General features: G+C 38.4%; 1 protein-coding gene across 11 annotated transcripts in view; it reads right to left on the reverse strand.

The window, feature by feature from the left end:
* Positions 1-25325, reverse strand: part of clybl (citrate lyase beta like) — a 172121-nt gene that overhangs the window by 142082 nt on the left and 4714 nt on the right. For all 11 annotated transcript variants that reach the window (XR_003052205.1, XR_003052204.1, XR_003052203.1 and 8 more), the window contains exon 2: positions 4967-5180. Coding sequence is in view for 7 of the 11 variants with exons in the window: in XM_017039806.2 (XP_016895295.1) it covers positions 4967-5180 (214 nt within the window). In the remaining 4 variants the exon portion in view is untranslated. The remainder of the gene's footprint in view (positions 1-4966; positions 5181-25325) is intronic.

Raw genomic sequence — 25325 nt, forward strand, 5'->3', positions numbered from 1 at the left:
AGGTGGGAAACAGTTACTACAAAATAATTAGCCATGAAATGATTTCATTTGAGCTGTTCAGTAATGAGTCATCACAAGCTGCAGTGAAATATTTTGTGTCAATTTATTCAACTCGTGACTGGCTGTTTTGACAACACTAATGACATGTTGTACGCATAATTAATATTTCATTTTGCAATTAATATCTAGCAGCCAGCACACTGATAGCTTACAGTGCTAACAAAGACATATTGTCCACCATTAAAATCTGTCCTTCACCAACGCTAATATCTAAATTACTGAAATAATTGAATTTAATTATGAAAAAGCAAAGCTGGAAATCCTTCTGCACGAATTGAGTAGTCATTAACCACAGATCTATTAATCACTAAATGCACACTTATTTACAAGCAACAGAATGGCAAGAAGTAATAAAGGATGTTTCTTTTCAAACTAATGCTATTTACTAGGAAATAAATAGCTTTCTATAGACACTATGGAGATTCATACTACATGCCATTTACAGTTTATATAACAAATCTTTTCAAGCATGATAAAACAGAATAGGGTGTTGCACTGGTGGTTTGTAAAATCTGAACATATTCTGTGAAATACGGAATAGAAAAATGTTCTATACCCCAAAATTGAACAGTCAAACATGGGAAATGCACAGCAGTGATGCCACAAGTCATTTATATTCCCAACCTGGTGATAACAATTTAATCCCTCTCTTTATTCAACTGTATCTGATTTACTAGGAGAACTAAAAAGATATGGAAACAGCTTCTGATTTGCAGTAACAGAAAAGTTATACTCAATAAATCCTGATGTCTTTGGACGTGGCCTAATTCCTCATTTCTCTCACTCATACATGTTTCCTCCTACTCCCACGTTATCCATCAACACTCCTGTTTCTAGGGTTCGTACACAACAGTTGTGTGTGTTTCTCTGTACACGTAGCACAGAGCTGTGCAGGCAGTGGTTCTGCCAGTAAAAACACAGAAGTGTAACAGGATAATAAGAAAAGGGGAGTGGGGTTCCTTCTGTTTCCTTTGGTCTCAGCATTTTCTGATCATTCTCTTGGACATAGTAGTGATCGTTTGATAACGACATCTGGAGCAAGAATGTGTTCTAATCAAAGACCTGAGGATGGAATTATAATATATTTATTTAAAATTTCAGAAAAAGTATTATGTTGAACAAGGGTCAGATTCAAAGGCAAACGCTAGATACAATGATTTCTTTAAGGTCCGGTCCAATTCTGCAGCAAATGTGCAGCCTCAGCATCTGCACTTGCACACACATGCACCAACCCACCCACAAGGACACACCTTAGCAGTGACAGACAGCTCTCAAAGACAAAGTCTTTCTCATCTGGTTAGAACAGAGACTACTGTATCTTCTGCCTGAGCTGATCACGTCCCATTTGTGGGTCTTGGCAACAGAGCAAGGAGATTTTCTCTTGTCTCAAGGGTTCTTCAAGCTGTTTAGCCGAGGTCCGTGCTCACTCGTCTATATACAGTACAGAGCTGTGACTAAATGCAGACACTCACACACTAAATACAAATAGCAAGAATTCATAACGGGCTTCCTTTATTTCCCAGTAGTCCACATGAACGGAGAGCTTTTAGTGTCCTCTGAAAAAAACACAGTGAGCCCCGTCATCTGATACTTGACTGAGGTCTAGTATCAGATGACAGTTGACTGCATAATTCATGTAAAGTTGAAAATCACTAGTGTCAGACATATTTCATGCATGACCCGGAGGATACATTGAATAAGGTTCTTGCTAACAGGTAATAGACCATAATAATGTCACCCACTCAACAGTGTGTTCTCTGTTCTTCCCTCAGCAGCACAGGAACAACCCTTCTGCTGTAGGGATAGTATCATAGTCCCATTTTGCTACTCCAAACTCACTGACCCTCCCTCACCTGCACAATATAATGTGGATTGTCAACCAGATCAATCATTTTACAACCAGGGTTTTTATAAACTTCTCTTTACTATCTCAGCGATCTCTCTGTCAACTGTAACATGTTGTATGTCCTTAAGTGTGTACATTTGTGAATGTGTGTGAGAATTTCTGTCTGTATGCTTCTATGTGCACACACTGATGCGTGTGCTGTTGCACGAGCTGGTGCACGAGGGGTGCTCCCCGTTGTGTCGGCCGCTCCTCCGTGCCATCTGGAGAGGAAATCGAGTGTGAAGTACAGTATAGTTTGGGACCATGCTCCGTGGCAGTGGCTCAGCAGTTAGTTCATTAGTTTCAAACTTCCAGGGATTAGGAGAGAATCTCTGTGGCAGGGAGGCAGGGGGGAGTCAGGGAGGAAGGAGGAACCCATGTGGGGAAAAGAGGGAGAAAGACAGAGGGAGAAAGAAATACCAGGAGGAAAACTGGACCACAGGGCATTAAGAGACAGGCACAGAACATGAGCAAGAGAGATAAACAATCTTAACCCTAAGGACCCTGGAGAAGGAGACGAGTGAGGGAGGGAGAGAGGGAGAAAGAACAGGAACAAGATGGCAACAGTGAGAGGAGAGAGGACAGGTGTAGCCGTCAGTTCCGCACCAGGGTTTCAACCTGCCCTCCCCCCTCCTCCTCCACCCCACTGATCATACAGATATGATGATATGTGTAAGAGTGTTAGAGCAGTCAGCCTTGTCTTCCCTCCTCTCTCCCCTCTGGGTCCACGGTGACAGTTAGCGAGCTCTGGGTGGCTCATACCCTTTACTCCTTGTCTCATCTCCCTGCCTCTTAAACAGCCAGCATTACTGCCAAGATGAAAAGAAGACATTTTTGGAGTCAAAGTGGCAGACAATTAACGCCAGCGTGCCCCGATTTAAATTTTCAACGGGGGGGGTGAAGTGACCTTCATTGTTCCTTTTTGTCATAAATATCATTCCATGTATTAAGGTGAAGGTGAAAGACAATGAAAGGATTCTGAATATTCAACGAAAACATAACAGGAGGCAGTTTTGGCCAGTCACCCTGTTGGAAGATCTAACCCACTGTTTTCTTACCATTAAATCACTTCCTAGTCAGTTTTTCAACCCTTGATGGCTTTGGTGTGGACACGAGACCGGGTACATATCTCCTTCATCTTTAGCCTGAAATATTATTTTTCATCCAATGCAGGAATATTATCTTGTCTTATACTTATTACTATGTAAATATTTACTATTAGTGATTAATAGCTAATTATTTAGCACATCCATGTCCTGTGTCAGCAAAGAGGACAGGAACCACATGATCACAAGCTGAAGCTAACGTACAACTAGCTTGGAAGTTTTTTTTTACACCAAGCCCAATATACAGTATGTAATATTAATCCAAAACGTTAGGTTAAGTTCCACAAAGAGGCTTTATTTCTATGAAACATTATAATGTCAACACCTTTTTCTAGTGGGTTCAACACAGTCAAAGTTTAAAGCAGGTCACGTGGCAGGTTGACTAGTAGTTCCATCTGTGAAATTCTGTCTGAGCAACTTTTTGATCGGAACCAACAGAAACCCTCCTGTTTAGAGAAACCACAATTGAACCGTCTGGCCTTACAACTGCAAGACTTTGAAGCATGAAGGTGCCGACATCAAGCAGTGACACAGTGTTTTTCAACCCAAGCAGGGAAACTAGTTAGGGCTGAAGTAAAGATGAACAAAGTGCACAGACACGCTTCACGGTGTTGGGTCAAAGGTTTGCCACTCAATGGGAAATGATGCAAAACTCAGAATCAAATCAATGTATAACCTGTTACACTTAGTGACCCAGCTACAAAACTCAATTGGAAATCTATGGACAGCGAGAAAACAGCTAAACAGAACAGAAGTGAAAAGATCAGAAGAAGTAAATGTGAAAAAACAACTTTAAATAGTGCAGTTTTTGATAGACGGACTGGTGATTGTCAGTTTTTATACGTCTTTCTGTTTTACGGTAAGATGAAATAAGTACTAGACTTACTGTATGTCCAAAGGCAGGAAAAGAGTGGAAGAATTGATTGGATTGTACCGAGGTCAAATATGCAGCATATAGACAGTTCTGAAGTGATGCAGAATAATGAGTCTGTGATTAAAAAAACTCTAACAATTCAATTATTAATAATTAATGTAATGTAATAATTACAATGCATTTCACTTTATGTAGAGCCAGAGGTTTTAACACAGCATTTACACAGCAGATTTATGGTGAAAGGCATTTTTTTGCAAACAACAAACAGACAACTAGCAGGACAGTACTTTTGAATTGTGTGAAATAAGTGGGCAGCTGAAACCAAAGAAGAATGTAGGTGGAAACTGTGGTTTTAAAGAAGATGGAGATGTGAAGCCGTCACATGCTGACAGCTCAAGACTGTTGTGTCTGAATTCTCCATCAGCCTGAATAGCTGTTTGAGGGCTGCTGCATTCCTGTGAAACGTAATAAAGACAGGAGCTCTGAAATCCACCGACTTCATCGCGGGGTCACAGTTTTAGCCCGTCAGTCACACAGGGCATCATCTTATTGTCTTTGTCCACTACAGGAACAGCCTGCAGCCATTTCAATCATCTTTATTATCATGACTTAAAAACCTTTGTTAGTTAACTTTTACCCAGACCACTTCTTTATCCTACTCACCAATCACAATTTCATGGGCAGTTCAGGAGGGCCAATGGGGAGCTAGTGTGGGCGGGAGGAGAATGCTTTTAACCTGCTGCATCTGGTGCTTTCCCGCTGCTTGCCCAGTGGGATACGGTCACCTTGTTTTAAAGGACTCTGGCAGGGGGGAACCAATGCCTTTATGCCATCATAATAGGGTGAAATGTGCTTGTTTTAAACATATCACTTAGGTAGTTTTCCTTTCAAAGATTAGGACCTAGCACCTGTCTGAAGAAGGGAGCTGGAATTATATTCATTCAGGGTCACACAGCTGTCTATGGAGTGGTGTGTTTTTTGCCGTCCTATTATAATAACCCAGTATTTGGTCAATACACGAGCATCTGTGTTTTTAGGTACCTTTTTGTTTAGGGCCACACCATCTTCACAGTCTAGAACTGCACAGTCGACATCCAGTGAAGCAAGTTTCTTTAATTTCCGCTCATCATTACCAGGGCAGTACAGAACTGCCCGGCGAGGTACATAGCGAAGGGAGGCACCTGCAGAGCAGTGGTGATGACGTAACGCTCCAGGATACAAACACCAGGCTGTAGACATGAAGAAGTTGCTCCCCCTGAAAATAAAATAATAGGTTTACACAAGTTTTCAGTAACCCTTACAACAATATATAAAATCCTAGGTTGGTTTACTTTATTGCCCCAGACACAGACCAAGAAATCCGCCTGCCTGACTTTAACACCAGCAGTCCTAAATTCTCAAGCTGGTCTGTAGTGTTGTTTTTTACCACAGCTGAAAAGTTAAACTATAGTTTGTTTGGTTTTTTTTTTTTAAAGACAACACATTTTTCATATTACATTTACAAAGGCAGGCTGGGATGTTTTCGGTAGAAAAGGTTTAGGGTTATGAAGTTTGCCTTCATCCTAAAAGTAATTATTTTAGTCCTAGTTGCAGATTGATGAATGGCTGAATTTGAATATCAGTTATGTCATAGTTTTTCACTTAACCCAGCATTTCGTCAGGGTAACTATAGTTTGTATTTCCACTGTATTCTAATAATGTTTACAGTAAAAGACCAAATGCTCTAGATGTAAAGTGAAAGTGAGTCTTTTTTTTCTGTTTCTTAACCATTTAGTTGTTCATAAGTGGATGCTCAGTGTTTACGCTACCTGTGCCTCGACAACAAACTCACCTAAACACTGGGCCAAACAAATGCTAATGTAGACCCATTGACCCATTGATAAATATCTAGGTGAAGTCAATAGTCAATTAGCAGAGGTGTTGACAATAAAGTCAGGCCTGACTACAGGTTTGTAAATCTGCAAAACAACGCTGCTGTTAAGAGGTGTTGAATCACATGATATTTTTTAAACACTAGCCATGAAGTCCATAAAAATATGAAAACTGTTAAAAACTTAAAACAGAAACTAAATAATGTACTTAATCCTTAGATTAAGTGTAGTTTTAGGTAGTGTAGTGTAGGTTAATTTACTGAACTAATTTTAAGGTTTTCTAAAAACTTCTAGAAACTAAGCTACTCCAGTTGCTTTAGATAATCCATAACAGCGAATTAAAAAATAATATTAATAATAAAAACAATTACACATATTTATCAAAACAACAATTATATGATTACTTCACAAACATTTATCATGTCATCAATGTCCAGGACTAGTATAAATACATGTATTTACAGTGAGAAATGACTTCCCCCAGTATTTCCCACCAGCCACCAGAAGCCCTTGGAGGCATCATGTTAAAACTAGCAGAGAAAGGAAGAGGAGATAGCCCTTCTTTTGCACAAAGAGATTAAGTCATTCTCTTTTCTTGTATTTTGCTCTCTTAAGGGAGCTCACGTCACTTCAATGGCCACTTAATCCTGTCAACTATGCTTCTACATGCCCTCCAGTCTCAATAAGGCCTAATCTAACCTGGGACTGTTGCAGTTGGCAAAAGCAATTCAGGGTGCTTTAGAAATTTAGTGCTGTGGGGTTCTGACTGTTTGCATTTGCATTTGGCTTGTAGAAAATCAATCCATTAAATTATTCTGTGGACTATGAACATGCCAAAAACAATTTACATTTGTTTTTAATGTTGTATTGTTTTGTTATTTGCTCTCTATTTTTATTCATCGTAAGTTGTCCTTGGCTGACAGAAAGGCGCCTGTGAAATAAAATGTATTATTATTATTAGAAAGAAAAGTGAGTGGTTAGGCCCATCAAATCAGTTCATTCGGTGAATATTACTCATGGGGTGGAATGAACAGGCAAATTAAGTGCCCACTTAGAAGGAAAATATACAGCACTGGAATAAAGCTGAGGTAGAAAGAGAAGGTGGCAGTAATTCAGGCGGAAAAACTGAAATGATGGGAGATGATATTGACATTGACTTGTGTCTACAACATAAAGAGATGTCAGCGTTGGAGAGCAAAAAAAGACAATATTATTTTGGCATAATTCTCCAAAAGAAGGCCTCATCTCACAATATCGTAAGAAAAATAGGGGATATGTTATATAAATGTGACTCATTAACCAGTTTATTTACCATAAGGAGTTTAAAATACAATCTTAGTCCAAAGCAAAAATTATTTTATGTTACTGAATATTACTAAAATGTTAAATCCTTTCCAATGGGATGAAACAAGCAGTTTGTAAAATCTGGTAGTCATAAAATCATAACCAAATGAGGATCCAGGGATTAATAGTAAGTACATTACTTCCAATTAGGCAGTCCGGAATTTTTTTTATTAACAACATCCCTCATCTGGTTAGTGTTTCCTATTATTAAAACACTTTTGTTTGGCATAATTAGCACTCCCTGAAGGAACATATTGCACTTAAGTGTAAACAACTTTATTTCTTACTGTTTTGCATGTTTTCTTGTGAAAGGTTATGATAACAATAGGCTGTGTGGTGATAGAAGCAGCTGTAGAGTGGTGAGACATGGCCACAGTGACAACAGTTACTGGTCTGAGATCAGAGGGAAGTTTGTGTCAGTGGGTTGCTGGAAGTGGATGGTTCTCATTAGAAGGAGAGACAGAAGCAGATTTAAAGCAGAGTCAGGCCTATGGTGGCAATGAAAAGTTGGAGTAAGAGGAGAGGAATGCGAGGAGAGCTTTAGTCTCTGCCTGTTACATTTTACATGCATCCTGAGCAATGTAATAAAAGTAATAATAATCCAGACCTGGCGATGTACAGACCCTATATGGACCTGATGTCTCAGACATAAAAAACTGGGTCCTTAAAAGCCAGATCAAAGTTTCTATGGAGTGATTGAAGAACATTTAAATCCAAATGTTTCTCCTCTTCAGCTGACACAACAGCTGATCTTCAATTTAACAGTTTCTGTTTGTCAGTTTCATAGAGCGTGAATCGTACATTTACTTTGAACAACACCCTTGAACTTCCCATAGATCTCTTCAACAACTCACACAACTCTCTGGCTGATACTGTGCTGCTCCCCTGACCTTTCAAATCCCTTGTCATGTTATCCAGACAGAGCAAAAAATCTGTCCGTAAATCTGACAGCAAATTTCCAGTTTTCGGTCATATGGTTTGGAAAATAATTGGCGAGTCACACTGTCCTGCTAAGAATCAACCTACTACCCACCAACAACAATGGCTGAGGTAACAGATGCGTAAAAAAAATAACACAAGCAGAGCAAAAACGAACAGCAATACGAACCAGCAATAGAATTATACACATATACTTAATACGTATCGAACCGTGATGTCAGTACAAAGATTCTTACCGCCACACTCGCTTTTGTGTTTGCATTGGGTTCGGTCGGGCAAAGAAACATACATGAATGTCTTCACTTTTTGGTTTCACTAGCGCCACATTATGTGATCTATTTAAGTCACAACATCCACAGTTACGAAAGAAAACCAAACTTCTCTTGTTGAGGGTAAGATTTAATAAACTTCACTGCAATGTTACATATCAACTGTAGTTTTATCTTTATTAGCAGATCCCAATGGGGAGCCCCAGTATGTCTCACACACACACAAAACTAATAGTATTTCTTCTCAGAAACAGCATACAACATTGGACGCTGATAAAAGAAAAAAAGTTAATTTGAAATAAGATAATTGATTGTGGTCTGGCAGTAAATATTGTATTACAAATAGCCAGTAGTAATTGCTTCATTATCATGACATGATGATCACTATTTCCTGTAAATCCACTGGCCTCCACCTGGCAGCATAATAGCCTAATTCAGGAGGTAATATTCATCATACCACATGAATTACAGCAGATAACCACCAAGACACTCCAAATCAGGCACTGACAACAGCCTCGCTCTCAATATGTAGATTTCCACAATTATCTCCAGCGTAGCAGTGCAGGAGGAAGCTGTGTCTAAAATGCACAAAATTAAAGATCTGTGTTTCTACACCATGATAATCAGCTACTTCTTAATATGCAAACGGCATTCTGTGGTCTGTGGTGCTTAAGATTCCAGATTAATTTTGGTGAAACTAAAAATGAATAAAGAGTAGGTCTGAAATCGATATTTTTGACGCATTGACAGGCTCTTTGTCTGCAGAAAGCAGTCTGCGGGTGGGAAATAAAATGGTCAACAAGTCATTAATATTTACCTGGCTTCATGTCCACCTGCCTGTCTGACACTTCTTTTTGTTTTCTAGAATGAAAGAGATTCCCCACACACGGTCTTCCGCACAGCATGATGCTGTAGGTGTATGTTTTCTTTTTTCCTTCACACTGCCTCAGGTCTGAGGACACAATTGGATGGCAGAGAAATTCTTGAAAAATTAAGTACAGACATCCAAGACAGGGAAAGGAAAGAATCAAATGTGTTTCTTTCTTTATTTTCTATTTTTTTTCTGCCCCCTGCTTTCAGTGCTTGCCCTCAAGCAAACTGAAGCTTGGGAAGCGCAATACATTCCCCCCCAGATTAGCTCAAAGTGGGGGAGTTTATTGGAGGCTTTTTTTTTTTTTACTGACTTGCACCAACACATTGGCAATGACAAATTCTAAGGTCAGAATTTTTGTAACTAGTGCTGATCTGAGTTATTAACTTTTGTTATTAATCATAACTCAAAATATTGGGGTCTGCTCTTTTAATCAGTAGACTTGGGAAATTATTTAGAAATCCTGCATGGAACCTATCACCTTTTTTTTAATACTGTCTGTGGCCTGCATTAAAGTTGATGTTTTACTATGTGCTTTTGACATTTCAAAAAAATACTACAAAAACCCTACTTTAAATTGAAAGAATATTTCTTATTTAGTAATTGTTCCAAAAAATAAAAGCAATTCTCTGTGAGTGAATGTTTTCCTAAAATTATTTTTCCTGGTCTCTCCCTTTTGAAACTAGATTCTTGTATCATTACACAAGAAAGGTAATTTCACCAACACGGTGTCTGTCTTCAACGAAGAAAAACCCTTACATGTCTTTGCCCTCTCTGCTCTCATTAGTTTGGATTTTATGCCTTAATCTACACAACAAGGATCAAGTCATGGCGGTTATCTTCAGCAGCCAATGTCTGTCTAAACGTAATCCTTCTCCAAGTCCTCCGCTTTCTTCCACCTCACAAATCGGCCCACAATGCCTTTATGTAAGACCTTTGCCATAATGCCCATTGATAACTGCAGTGATCTTTTCTCTCCCTTATCCTCTTACATGAAAACAAGTTAAATTAAACTTCCCTTTAAAGAAGAAGAAAGTAATTGTATCTGTCATTCAGAAAAGAAAAAAGACAATAAAGTGCCCCGTCTGCCTGAATGACTATTTTGTTTTGCAGTGAGTATCCCCCAAGTCTGAAGTTTTTAACACTAGACTGTTCAGTATATAGTTCAGTATAACTAAAAATTATTTTTTTCCTCTTTGATAATAAATCCATTAATAACAACAAAAATATGTATCATTGCAAAATGATAAACTCCAACATGACAAGCCAAAACAATTAATTTATCATGAAAAGTTAATTGAGATAGGGTATTCCAAAAGGTCAAACAAGTCACTCCATTCGTGGAGGGCATAGGGGGGTTAGCTTTTAACTTAGCATTTTTATTGACTCCTGCAAAACAAAATGAGCGGGCTCTGTAGGATTGTGCACTCTGCATTGGCCATTCAGGGCTTCAGAGCTCCATTGTAGTACTTTGAAGAGAATGAAAGGAAACCCCACTGGTGGAAATGCAGTGGAACAGCCCCACAACAGGCCACAACTGTTCCCTTATGCATGAAAAGCACGAACATAAAAGACAAGATGGACTTCTGAGGTAGGCCCAAAAACAAAGGCAACAAAAGTGCTGATCACGAGGGGATGACACAACTCGTCTCGGCAGAAGGAGCAGGGAGAAAAGGGCCACAGGACAATAGCACTCTTGGCCAAATGACATTTTGAAGAATTGAAAAATCCACACAAGAAGTGTCTTCTCAATTGACTAAACCCACAAGAGCTGGGTGACTGTCGGCTGGACCCTGGTCAGCTGGGGGGGTGGGGGGGTGAATATATACTGCCCCTAGCCCTCTCTTTCCAACTCTCCTTTCTAAATCTGTCCCTGTTTTGGCAAACAACTTGGCAAGGACATGAACGCACTGGGGTGATGGCCTTCGTGTGTACACACCAAACCAAGACCAAACCAACCCTAATCAAAGCATGGTTAGTTCCACTCCCGCAGCTTCCGTTTTCATCTGTTGGATGTCTGTGTGTCTGATCTGTTTTTGTTTGTGCCCCGAACACAATCAAGCTACTGGGTAACCTCCATGGAAACAGTCAAATGAACAAAAACATGTTTCCTCTCGTTCAAAACGCATCTTTGTTTTTAGTGACACTACTGATACTTGAGCCAAATTTTATAAAAGTCAAACTAAATTCTGTTCATCAAGAGACTTCCTGCTGTTGTTACCCATTGAATTCTACAGCAGAAGAATTTATGGACAGCAAGGTATAAAGAAGTGTGTGCCAATAAAACCAATCAAAGGTTTTACAGAATATAAACCCATTGATGTAACTGATTAAACAGAGAACAATCTGCCCTTTCTCTTATACCAATATTTAGTTTTACACATAAAACCCCATCTGAAATGTCAAAAGCCCTTTCAGTCACCTTTAAAATAAGGGTTCACACTAGATGTCGTGTCACAGACTCTACAGGTAAAGGCCCTCCTACTCTGTAGCCTGAGGCCTCTCCCACAATTCTTCACACATACCCACAGACCTTTTAACTTGCCATCACCCTGTCTGATTAATGGATCGATGTGGTAATTGATTAGTGAAGAGGAGGTGGGAATAAGAACATAGGTCAAACGTCAATAATGTCCCCATGACAAAGAGTGGAAGACGTAAAATGTACCAGTGATAGCCTGCAGCCAGTCCTCTACCCATCAAAGTCCTGGCAGGGCTAACATAAAGGCCCCAGCCCATTCTCTTGCTCGCCCTGCCCTCCTTCCCCAATGCTCCTTTTCTCTTGGTAATGCTGTCTGTTAAAGTGACAGGAACCATTCTGAGAGCTGCTTGTCAGCTTACCTTCATAAAACAAGCCGTAAAGCAGCAAATAACAGGCTTATATGGCTTCATTATCCTGCCTATGCAGGATCACGCCTCTGGGCCAAGGGGTGGGGGGAGATCGTGTTGGTCGTGGAGAGACAGAGGAAGGTGGCAGGACTAGCCTGGTTCTCGGGATGGTTTGTTGTCCCAGTGGCTGTCACCAGGTCCATGTTTGCTTTGGATAGAGGACCACTTGACCTCTGTCAACACTGTGTTCCATACGACTCCTTCAATCTAGTGAGACTTCTCTAACAGTGGTAATCTTAAAAAAAAAAAAAAAAATTTTTTTCTGAAGAATAATATACACGTTATAGTATTTTACCTTTTAAAAAAAAAAAAAAATTTTTTTGTTGAAAAAAAAAATACACGTTATAGTATTTTACCTTTTAAAAAAAAAAAAAAATTTTTTGCTGAAAAATAATATACACGTTATAGTATTTTACCTTTTAAAAAAAAAAAAAAAATTTTTTGCTGAAAAATAATATACACGTTATAGTATTTTACCTTTTAAAAAAAAAAAAAAATTTTTTGCTGAAAAATAATATACACGTTATAGTATTTTACCTTTTAAAAAAAAAAAAAAAAATTTTTTGCTGAAAAATAATATACACGTTTAATATACACGTTATAGTACTTTACTCTATCAATAAAGAAGAATTCTTCACTATTAATTCCCAGTGACTGATTGGTTAGTTATAAACAGTCGACAAGTTATAACAAAGATATAAAAAATAACTACATTTCGTACAAGTTCAAACTTAAAAAAAACCCTTTACACAAGCAAGCAGGACTTAAATGTGATAGTATTGTTATCTAAAATTTTGATATTTAAAGGTTTATTAATTAAAGTCAGTGTCAGTCTCCTCCAAAGCTTTTGTTTGGATAATCTTTCTTGATTTGTAATCTTTCTGGACATTATTCAAGTTATGTTACTCACATCTACTAATGCAGTTTTCACTTGTAAATGGTTCCACTCTAAAGTGCCCAAATCAAGTTCAAAACAAAGGTAAAGAAATGATAAACAGAGGGTAACACCCCTGTGGAGAAACACTGAACCACGTACAGTACCTTGTGAAACCAGTCAAAATTATTATAGTCAGGGATTTTTTTTTATTTTATACATTTAAGTTTAAATATTTAAGAACTATTTAATGTTTAATGACTAACTGTGATAATACATCCCTCTAACAGAAAATGGGAAATTATATACAATATATAAGAAGAAAACAGGGCCAGATGGAGCTTGCATCTGTGACAGTAAACCTTTGGCCGGGGCAGGGCCGGACGTGAGAAAGATTCTCATTTATTTCATGCAAATATCATTGGGCTGTTTCCCAACCTGACAGTGGGGGTTGTAGTGTGGTCATTATCTCAGGTTGTGTCTCCAGAACATTTCCCCTGTTTGTCAGAGTCGGACACAGACACCTTTAGGAGTGGTGTACTGCAGAATTAGAAAATGCAGTCTTGTGCCTACTACTCTGGGGGTGTTCAAACATTTTTGATGTATTGAAAATTTAAAAAAATGTCATATTGTAAATTCAAAATTCCAAGAAGAATTTCCTTCACTGTCATTGTAATTCTTTAATACAGCTTTGTTAAGAGTCAGAGTTTCTACAATGAAATACTACATCAAGTATATACATAGCTCATATTAGCAAGTCATACACCTAAAGAACATCTGCTAAATTCAATCTTGCACTACTCTGGAGACTAACCACCCCTTTACGTTCTTATCCGTCATGTCCCAGGTTCCACTTGTGTTGAGATCACTTATCTCCTTAGCAAGGCTGCAGCCGTACAAGCATCATCACTGTGATCATTGTGTGGTTAATTGTCACCCCCATCAATATTAGCGCTCTAACATGCTTACCAGAGGGGGGAGAAGAGGGGAAACAGACTGCTTGCTTTATTCTAAGTCTGACACTTGTTCTCTGAGGGGCGGTTTTTGGTGTCAGGATTACAGTGAGCTGGAGAAAGAGGGTGGGGGAGAGGTGGGGATCTTTTCCTACAACTCATGTCACCCATTCTCTATTTAATGGCAGCTAAAAACACACAGGGAGGAGGACGGGAAACAATTTGTTTGGTACTTGGGTAAAATTAAAAGTCAGACTCTTAAATACTGATGATGCAACAAGATCAGTATTTCCCTTTAACCGTTTCACAATGAATTGAGTAAGAATTGGGTAAAAGGTTGGATGATATATGCACCCCTGAGACTGGCTTGCATCATTTCGATTGGTAAAAAAGATCATAATAAAAAAAACTTCAGGGCAGCATTTATGAATTAGTGGCACGACATTTGTTATTTTCTGTTGTCTTTCAAGTACCAAAGTGTACCATCTACAAAAGAGAAATTTAATTATGAGCTTACCATAAAAGGCTCAAGATTTAAATGGTTGAAACTGTTAATGTTCTCATTCATATTAAATAGAGAGAACAGAAGATGGCAGAATGTACCAGTCATTTAGCACTTAAAAAATAGCTTCTGCTCTGCGGATATCAGCTCTGTGGTTTGGACAATAGTCAGTGTCCAAACCACAGAGCTGATATCACTATAAAATAGTGAGGAATTTCCTTATTTGTAAAAAGTTCTACATTCAATTCATTCAATTTGTTGTTGATGTTAACATTTTATATTTATTCAGAATCTGATCACTTCAAATTATATTTATAACTGAAATCAGCATCAATAAGATTGTCTAGCAAGACTTATTATTATTTCCCAATATAATACATACATAATAAATAATACATATTTATTTACTTGAAAGTTATGATGATAGAAATGTTCTTAGCCATATCAGAAATGCTTGGCTTTTGATAAGCCACTAAAATATTTGGCTGTTTATGTCATGTTACTTGAGGTGACCTATTTATAGTCACATTATAATAAAACACAGATTAAAGATGGTTTCCAGTGTTACATAATAACAGAGTTTGAATAACAATTTTTGACAACAGGCCAAAACAATTAAAATTATTGCCACCTGATACAACCACTATAAAACCCATTTTAACAAACGCTATGGCAAGCATGCAATACTCAGGCACGCAAACACACACACACACACACACTGTCTTGTATCTGGGCTGTAAACAGCATTGCCATCTTGAGCCCCCTGCATCACTGAGGCCATCTGACACTACGGAGCCTGAATAAATTAGGAATGCCAAGGTGGCTGCACTTTCCATCTGAGCTCACACAGTTACATAACCACCTATGAAATGAATGCATTAACAGCAATAGTTCTGTGGGTGAGAACACTTCTTCATTGCTCACAGATTTTAACCACCTTCACATACCTGGACCATTGGGGTAGGATGTTTTAACACACTAAAACAGCTAACGGGCCACACTAACAGCAGGCATCATAATTTCAGTTGTCATTAAATCCAGCCCGTAGAAATTATCATTAATTATTATCGTTAATTATCATTAACCAGGTCTACGGTCTGTCTAGATGAATGTGGTAAAGTTTTGAAACAGTCCATTGGAAAAAAAAATGATGCCTTCTGGAAACATATAAGAGAAGAATATTAAATCAACCAGCAGATCAAACTGTTACAATATTTGGTGTAAAATGTGATTTGAACGAATTCAAGCTCAACCCACAAACAGAACCCCTCCTCTGATTAAAAAAACAAACAAAAACAGTATGACAGATGGATATACTGGAAAGATCTACTTTGTAGGAAGACCAAAACATATAAAATCTGTCTGTACTCTGTTTGGATTTAGAGGAAAACCACTAGATAAAAACAGGACACAGAGGAAAACAGGGGCATCTGTGACATTTGTCTTATTTCCTCTCTGGTGGGACACGATGTGTCATGAGTGAGCAAAGTCTTTTTGGATCATTGTCACTGGTAAAACTGCACAAACAAACGCAGACACTTCACTCTTTTCCCTGTAAGTTGTCTGCGCCCCCAAGTGGTGATACATTAAAACTGCATCACTTTTATAAAAATGCTTCTAACTACAAAACACTAGAATCAAAACTTAATATACATTATATCTGCAAAAATGGCAGGATTTCTAAGAAGGGATGCTTTGAAGATAACAAATTTCATAAATCATCTGGAATTTACAATATTTTTGTGTGTGTTAATAACACAGGGTCAAGCTTTCAAAGAAATGTAGAGTTTTGCCATTGGTGAAGCCCCACTTTGACACTATATTTTTTTGGCCAACAAATTTCCACATTTCCACATTTACAAGACCATTTACAAGACCACTTATCATTAGTAAAGCACAAATTTACTTCAACGCCGGATTGGTGTATTTAAAGGATCCCAACCATTTCTCCCCAGGGATCATAAAGTTTCATTATGAAGTTTTAATCTCTCCGAAAAAAACAGTGAAAGCAGAGATTCAAAGATCAAAATGTATTAGTCACCAGTTCGATTTTTCAATGGTACAGTGCGACTTCCAATGCCAACCCTGGCGTGAAAGAGGTTCAAAACCGGCAGGAATCACTTCCTCTACTTTGTCAATTGTACTAAAAGGTACAAACTGCATATAATCAATCCAGAAACTACCACTGCTACCACAGTTTTCCTTTATGTTCATTGTGCCCAAGAAAAGAATATGAACCACCATTTGTGTTATCACTAATGAACAGTAAGAGTTAATAAGAGGAATTTTAAATAATAAAGCCGACACTCCCCGTAGTGTTTTAATGACAGATGCTTCATTCTTTCAACCAACGGGGATGCCTTTTGCCCTCGACTTCTGGCCAGCCCCAAGCCTTTAATTAAGACTGGCTTAGGCCCGATTGATCCCGACACACCAGAAGTTCCTTGGAAATCTGACCATGGAAGTATTATGTAGGCCAATAACCCCTCCACAGCAGCCTACAGCCACTACGCCAAATGCCACATGAAAAGGTCTGAGAGCTGAAAAGGCTCATTGGTCCATATTGTCGACTAATTTTGTATGCAATCAAAATGCTTTGACCAAATTTTTATTTATCCCTGTACAGTAAATATTTTTGTACTTATTTTGTTATACCATTACATTTTGTCTTACCATTAAAGTTAAAGGTTAAAAACGTAAAAGATGTAAACCAGTTTATATAAAACTGGATATTAGGGTAATTTATTACACAATTGAGCTCTACAATGTAAATACAAGGTCACACCTGGAAAAATTGGATTGTGCCCTTTCTTCAGAACAAAAAAAAAAAATTACATTTGTGTGTCTAATCTAAATTTATATTTGTGTGTCTTTGTTTGGAGTTTTACATGTTCTCACCGTTGATCATTGTTGTGCATGGGTTTTCTGCAGGTATTTCTCTGACTTCCTCAAACAGCCAGAACTCCACTGATCACAGGTATAAATGTATTAATGGTTGTTATTCCTTTTAGAAAATGGAGGCTGAACAACCAACAAACAACCAAGGAGGTACCTAATTCAAACCTGCTGCTATTGGCTTCACCACCCCCTATCCTGAAACAGTCTTAGCAGTAGAAAGTGAATGATTAAACAAACACCACCAAGTTCTTGTTTTAAAAGCTACCTCTGGGTCTCACTACATGTCCTTTTCACCAGATGTGCAAAGATTACCCCCCCACCCTCTCACCTATTGGTCCACAGTCTAAAAGTATTGTTTCTAAACGGTTCCAAAATAAAATAAAGTAAATTTTCATTCTAATCAATTCCAATAACAGTCCTTAGTGCTTATTAGCATCCTAGTAAGAACTGCCTCAACATCTCAACATCAAAATTCACACAAATTTAAATTTATGCTCCTTTGGTGATAGAACTAAACCAGGAATTCATATTTCTATTTATCTTAAGTAACATTGGAAACAGTGCCTACACCACTTTACAAAAAACTTTTTCTTAACAGGCATGGTACATTCTACATATTCAAACTGGAAAATGGTATTTTGTGCAGTGGCGACCTGAGATTTTTTTGACTCGACTGGGGACTGTCATGCACAAAGCAATCACTGTAACTAACCCCCAAAGCATTTACAAACTATATAATAACAACATATTTCCTGTAGCAACAACAGCGATGCAAATAGGAAACGGAGAATTTCGTAGAGCCATGTGCTGCAGGTGTTCTGTACCACATGGAGAAAGCTCTTGTATTGGCTTTCATCGCAGCACAGCCACTGTTTTTGCTACAGCGTGTGTTGGAATTCTGATTGTGATGCAATGTAAAAAAAATACAGGAGAAATATTTATATCATGATATATAGTCTATATCATGTTTATATAAGTTTATAAAAACAAAGAGGACAGAATGACAAATAAATAAGGGGTGAGGTTCTCTGCAATATTTGTACTCTGTAATAGAAGAGCAAGAATAGCTAAAACCTATGGGCACAAATATTAAATACTAAAACATAAATGTCACAATATATTAAGAAGACTTTTCGACTGCTGGAACTGCCGTAGCATTAGCGCTGATGATAGTGTTGTTGGAAGCTTAAACATCCAGGAATATAAACACAGCCACATGATGGAAAGTGACAGGGAAAGTTCAGGACCCTAACTTGGCCTATGTTGGGTGTGGTGTAGGTGGGGTGGGCAACCAGTGAACCTTCCTTCCCTTTTTGGGAGGATCATGGAAAATTACAATGTTGTATTTGCACAAAAACTGTGCACCCTGTTAACACATTCTTATAAAATATCCAAACTTTGATGCAGGTTTAAGTTTCAGAAAGCAGTAATAGACAAAAGGCATTGACTTGACCTGTGTGCATTCAATCATTTTTATGGGTCATAAATGTGAAACAAATGCATTTTTGAGGTCACCAATCAAGAGGACAGTCATACTGGCCTTATGCTGAAAGGCAGATACTGTAGGAAGAGCAGGCATCAGGTACAGGAAGTCATTAGAAAGATTCCATTTAGCGCTAGTAAAACTTTCCTGGACAAATTACACAGAGGGTGTTGGCATATTGCTGGGGGAAATGTCTGCTGATTGACACAGGCCATAATGGTCAACACGCCACCGAATGTTTTGATGGGAGAGTAGCCTAATGTCTAAATGTTTTTGTACTGCAAAGATGGGAACTTCTTAGACTGAAAAAATAGCTATCAGAAAAACGTTTGGCTACATTTTCTTTAACTTTAAACAGCTATGATCCAGGTCTGTCTTTCCGGAAGCTACAGGTAGATATCTAAAAGGGCCTTATCGCTGTCACATTTTTCCACAGGAGAAAACAAGACTAATGGAGAACGGATGCAGAGACTTACAGTCTGTAGGTCTACAACCAGGAGAGTGGTGAAAAAAATGCTTGAATGTATTCTTGTAAAAAGGAAGAGATCCCATAGCAGCGGCCTCCTAAACTTCCTTCTCCACTTCCTTCTACAGACGTTAAGGAATGCTGTGTCAGGTTTTATAAATTAGGAGCGCTGTACATCATATTACATTATCATCAAACCCCTGATAGTAGTAGAATAGCCTTTTTGGTCTTGAAGAAGACAAGAAATAGAGAGCTATGGGTAATTGCATGGATAAAAAAATGTGATTAAATAAAAATGTATCACAAACAAAATATTAAAATCTAAACCAGTAATTCCTAGATTATTACATTTCGTATCTCCGTTCCTTTTCATTCTTGCAAAAGCCAAATAAGAATAACACGAGTATGACTGTGACTTCATTTTCGGATTTTCTAATTATCACCTTTTTAAGGCCAGCTGGGTGCATTCCAAACCACCAGGGGGCAGTTCCATGTTTTATTGCCCTAAGAAAGTAATGCATAAGAACCTAAATAGAAAAGAGCAGACAGTATAAAGGGGATAAAGTTGCAGCTAAGGATCAGTTAATCAATGGCTGATCACCAATGGAAATACTACATTTTTTTTGCTTTTCCCACAACAGTGACCTGGAGTGAAAGCTAAACTTTAAGTATTTTTGGGGGAACTTGATCAATAGATTTGTCACCTCATGAATTAAAAACATCTGTTGAATTCTGCCTCAAAAATCACAAAAGTGTGTAAATTAAATGCAACCTTTTTGGTTGGTAAAGAAGATTGAAGATAAAAAAAAGTTTTGCCTAATCAAGTAGTTGGTGCGAACTTTCTCATTTCAGGCTGATCAATGCTCACATCCTTGAATGCTTCTGTTTACGGTTTCGGTTCATTATGCTGATTTATCTTATTTTTCTTTGATTTGTTTTTTAAGCAGGTCCATGAATTTTATCAAACTCATATGTAGGGTCAATTCTATTTGCCTTTTGAAACTCCACACAATCAAAGGGCAATAAAATGACCAGTGGATAGTGTGTATGTATTTGTTTTTTTTTTTTTTTCAGAATGGTGGTGGGAAGGTGTAGCTGTTCTATTTACTTTGCACATTAATGAGCGCTGCACCGCTCTGTCTGCCTTTAGGCTGTCTTTCTTAATGCTGGATCTGCTCACTGGTGTAAACCTGTATTTGATTTCTCCTCTCCTCTCCCTCTCCGACTGCATATAGCAGCATTTAGCAGTGAATTAATTTTCATGTTTGTATATACCCTGCTGAGGTGTGATGTCGGTGGTGCATAATCAAAATCGGCAACACTACATATGGGTAGAAAGAACTACCTTGTGGGTAGTTTTACAATGGAGAGCTGCAATGGAAATTGAAGGTGATGACATGGGTCAATGGCTAAAAAAGTCAGACAATGGACAAAGGGAAATTGAACACAAAGGAATAAAAATCTGTTGTCAGAAAGAAAAGGACACCTTAGGCAGTGTGTTGTGCAGCTGCGAGTGCATGCATGTGTGATAATGTGCATCTCCCTGGCCATGATGGGACAAGATACACGCACAGCCATGGCTCAAACACCAGCAGCCCTTAACATGGTGTGTCTAATGCTGCTATTTAGTGTTTGGGGTGCAGCGGCGCGTGGCCTACGGTTTTTGGGAGGGGAGCATCGATAGCACCTAGGCCGACAGCTGTGACCCAAACTGGAGACAAAAGACTGAGGAAGTATCGCATCAATGAAGACGGGACCAAAGGGCATGGCAATTTTCCCCTGGTCAGCCTCTTACTACCAATTGACCTAGTGCATAGTCAGTTTTCATGGCAAATGTAGTCTGAAAAAGCAAACACAAACTTGAACTGACGCAGGGAATGGAGGGGGAAAAAATTAATTCCACTATAAAGAACATGAGGTAGGTTTAGATCAAAAGCAGAAATGTAAACTACAGCAGTCGTTATTACAAACAAACACGGATGGCAGGAACACAGGCCGCCTTTTGTGCAGGAGTCTTTTCAATGGAATTTATGTTGTAATCCTTTGATAGGTAGGAGTCTCTTTGTCAATCGCTGCACATCAAAGGTAAACCAACTTATCATGCTGCTTGTGTTTGTGTATCTAAGAGCGTGCCCGTATTCCAGTCTTAAACATCACAGCAAGGCATGTTTTTAATCTATTGATTGAGCATAGTTTGCAGGCCCAGCATAGCATTAATTATTTGTACAAAACCCCATTTCCAGAAATGTTGGCGCACTGACCATGAAAACTATCAAAACAACTAAACAACTAAAATCCATAGGACGGTAATTTTTTCTTTAAGAATTTTTATCTTTTACTTTGCAGACTTGCAGACAAATTTAAAAATAAACAATGCCACGAACACCCACTTTGTGACAGTGGCTATGTAATGCACAAAAGGGGTATAAGCAATTGAGATCGAGCAATTATAAACAACAACAAAAATATGTGAATAAGCAACTGGAGAACTATTTGGAATGTGTTGATGCCACGCCCATTCCTCCCCCCCTTTATAAATCAATGTCAAATTTATGATGGTTGACTAGAGCGTTGGACAATAAAACATATACTTACCATCACAAAGTACATTTGTAAAATAAAGAAAAAATCTAAAACTATATATATTTTTTCCATCACTCTTCTGCTTATTACTTTAATTATAAATTAATTTACCATTGACAAGAAACCTTCATTAACAAAGGTGCTCCAATCATGGACTGGGCTAATAGAAGCAAAAGACAATAATTACATGTTTGTTGTCATATCAGCTGTTAGGTGATAATTATGCCTATAGGCAATCATTTAAACCAATTTAAAAAGGGTTCTTTGATTCTAACACACATCTCTACATGGATGTGTTTTGAATTAATAATTATTTCTAGGTAATGCTAATCAACCCTCCGCGGAACAGAGTCACATTTGTCACCACATCTTTTGCACCACCACACAAACACTGATTTTAAGGAATGTGTCTTCATATAATATAGTTCACATTTAGATGTGAAATAAAAGTATCACGGGCATGTATATATATAATATAATAAGAATGTATACCTTACTTGAGGCTCAGTGGTGCAGCTGACATAAGAGTAAATGTGAACTGCAGATCAGGAGCTTCAAAATGGGGTGGTGCAGGCATGGTTGGCAACCACATCAATGATGAGCCTTGTTATACAGTGGAAAAGTAAACACTGAATCTATCTGAACACCAAAATAGGAAAACTATCATTTGTATGAAGTAACTTCCGTTATTATTCCCCTGTGTAATCCTGCACACACACTGTGGGAGTGGTAGGTTCCAAAATAACTAAAGGGAAATAGGACCTGTTTGTGTCTGTGTAGATATATTAATAAATGCAAAAAAAAAAAATGCTATTCTGTGTTAAATGACGTCTTTAAAAAAAGATTCTTACAGATATTTATCCAAAAGTTCCTCAGACATAACTGCAATACTAGGTTTAGATTTTTTATGGCATCAACTGTAAAGTATCAATACAAAACACAGACTATCACTGTAATAATAATTGATAGATTTGTTTCATACAACAGGTATTCTGACTGAAAAACAGTATTTGTCAGTCAGATCACAGTCCCGTGTGCAAGGTCTCAGGTAGGTTTCACTTTTGTCATTGTTCCTGACTTGTTTCATAGTGCCACCTCTACCTTAGGACAACCACTCTACAAACCCAGGCGATAGTAAACAAACACAAGTATCCCTGTAATTAGTGATTACACAATACAAGACAAGCATTGTAATTTGAGGGAACAAAAAGCCAGAACAGAACTGGATTATATCAATCATCCAGATAGCTAAGTAAGAAAGTGCATGAAACCAGTTTACATTTCCGTTACAGAGACTTTTTTTGGGAGGGCTGAGTCAACAAATGCATTGGTTTGGCTGCAGCCATTTGTGTTAAATCACTGTTAGCAATAGGATTAGGCAGATTGGAATGCCAGTGTAATGGCTCATTCAGCAACAAGAAAAGACCTACTTGAGGAGAAGGGGGTATGTTTTATACAACAGTGAGCTTTGATTAGTGCTCCATCTTAAACCACATCCGATGAGTAAAGACACGCACTGGTCCTCCCCCACCATTACTGCACAAGTTGCTCCTCTGGGTTCCCGTAAATAGGTGATGTCACAGCAAATAATGATGCCCAAACTAAAGCCAGGCCCTGAAAACAACAGAGTAACCAGGTTTATCACTACTATGAGGATGGTGCCTAATAATCATGTCGACAAACAATTTGGTTTGTAAAGTCCAACCCTGGCTTTGGTAGATTGCAGATAACACATAAATGTAGAGCAGACAACTTCATGTACAATGTTCTTTGACTGTTGATAGACCTTCCTGTTGATACTGTGTCTCTGATAAACATGTTTGGATAAATTAGAGAGAAGAAAAAGAGATGCAATCTTCTTTAATTCCTAACACAGCCCTGTAGTGACAGTTTTTCCAGTTGCTACATATATAGGCCCATCATAAAGCCTGGCTAGAGGAAACAGGATAAGCGCTTGAGCCAAGGCAGTAAAACCCTCGCTAGAAACTTGAAAGCCACACAAATGAAGTCTGCATCTGCCATCTGGAAACAATAAACAAACAAAACCCAGCAGCCAAACAAACACCATGATAGGCATAGGGGGAAGACGGGTGGGGGAGGTAGGAGGGGAGAGAAAAAGTGATTGAGAGTGTGAATGAGTGATAGGGAGAGGAAGGTGTCAATGTTATAAACGTGTGCAGCACGCATCATTAGCAGATTGTGATGAGAAGAAAGACACAGAGACAACCCTTTTTCTATAAAATATCCTTTGATGCTCCGGAAAGGCCATGCTGTAGGTACCACTGAAACCTGGTTCTAATGAAGTGTAGTGCTAACAGGAGGCTGCCTGTCTGCAGCTCGTGCCAGTGATGTGACAGGAGCTCCTTTGGTATTTTGCCATTTCCTAAAATGGCAAAACACCAAAAGCATCCAGCCAACTCATCTCTACAAACACAGAGGAATCTGATGCAAAATTTCCTGTGAAACAATTTCAGAGCTGAGTTGCATCACTTTTTAGGCGATTTTCTCCAACATGCAGAAGTCAATGACACAAGCTCCTCAGAAGGTCAATGAGTCTTTATTCTATTTAGCAACAAATATATATAAAACAAATATAATTCAGATCATTTCAAGGCTCATCACCTGAAAGATCATCAGCATTCATCTTATCACATGGCATGCTTCTGTTGTTCCAATAAATACCTTTATTTTATCATTCACTACATCCATGCAGCAGATCTTTGGGGTCTGCTCCTCCCAGCTAACAGCTACAACCTAAACACCCAGTCTAATAAACCCACTCTCTCTCTCTACACCATTGAAATTGCACATCTTTTACCAAAGCTAGACTTTAGTCACATTTTTGAAACACAAGGAAAAATAAATATCCATGTTTTTCTCAATAACTGCCATTTTTATCAGGAAAAAAATGCACAACATGAAGCTTTTGTTGGTACTAAAAAAAATATAATAAAAAAAACAATACTATAAGTACACACAATGCTGCTCTCAAGGATTTCAACACAAGGCACCCTGCCTGCACTGACATCAAGGGGTTAAACTAGGAACTGCATCCATGTGGCCACAGCATGAATCCATGCTGTACTATTATTTAGAACATGCAGTACCATCTATAGGTGCACATACCCAATAAGCAAACATACTAGAGCAGAAAAGCAAATGGACGCACACACACACCCATACATATACACACACACAATGAACACCACCACCCACATACGCCACCTGCTGTGTCTGGTTAACAAACACTCTACTATAAAAGCAGGACTCTTACTCATTAGGATGCTGTGCATCAGACAGGAAATACTGGGTAAATTACACCTCATCGCCCTGGAACTAGCCAGCCATCACCATGGCAATAAGCCAACGTCAGAACCGTGAGAAGACCACAACAGTGTTGTTTTAGTACAGGAAAAGTGTACAGGACAACACACTATATGTTTCTCCACATACTCTTC

The sequence above is a fragment of the Cynoglossus semilaevis genome, chromosome 16, assembly GCF_000523025.1.
Source record: "Cynoglossus semilaevis isolate Cse_v1.0 chromosome 16, Cse_v1.0, whole genome shotgun sequence".
In the NCBI taxonomy this organism is placed as follows: Eukaryota; Metazoa; Chordata; class Actinopteri; order Pleuronectiformes; family Cynoglossidae; genus Cynoglossus; species Cynoglossus semilaevis.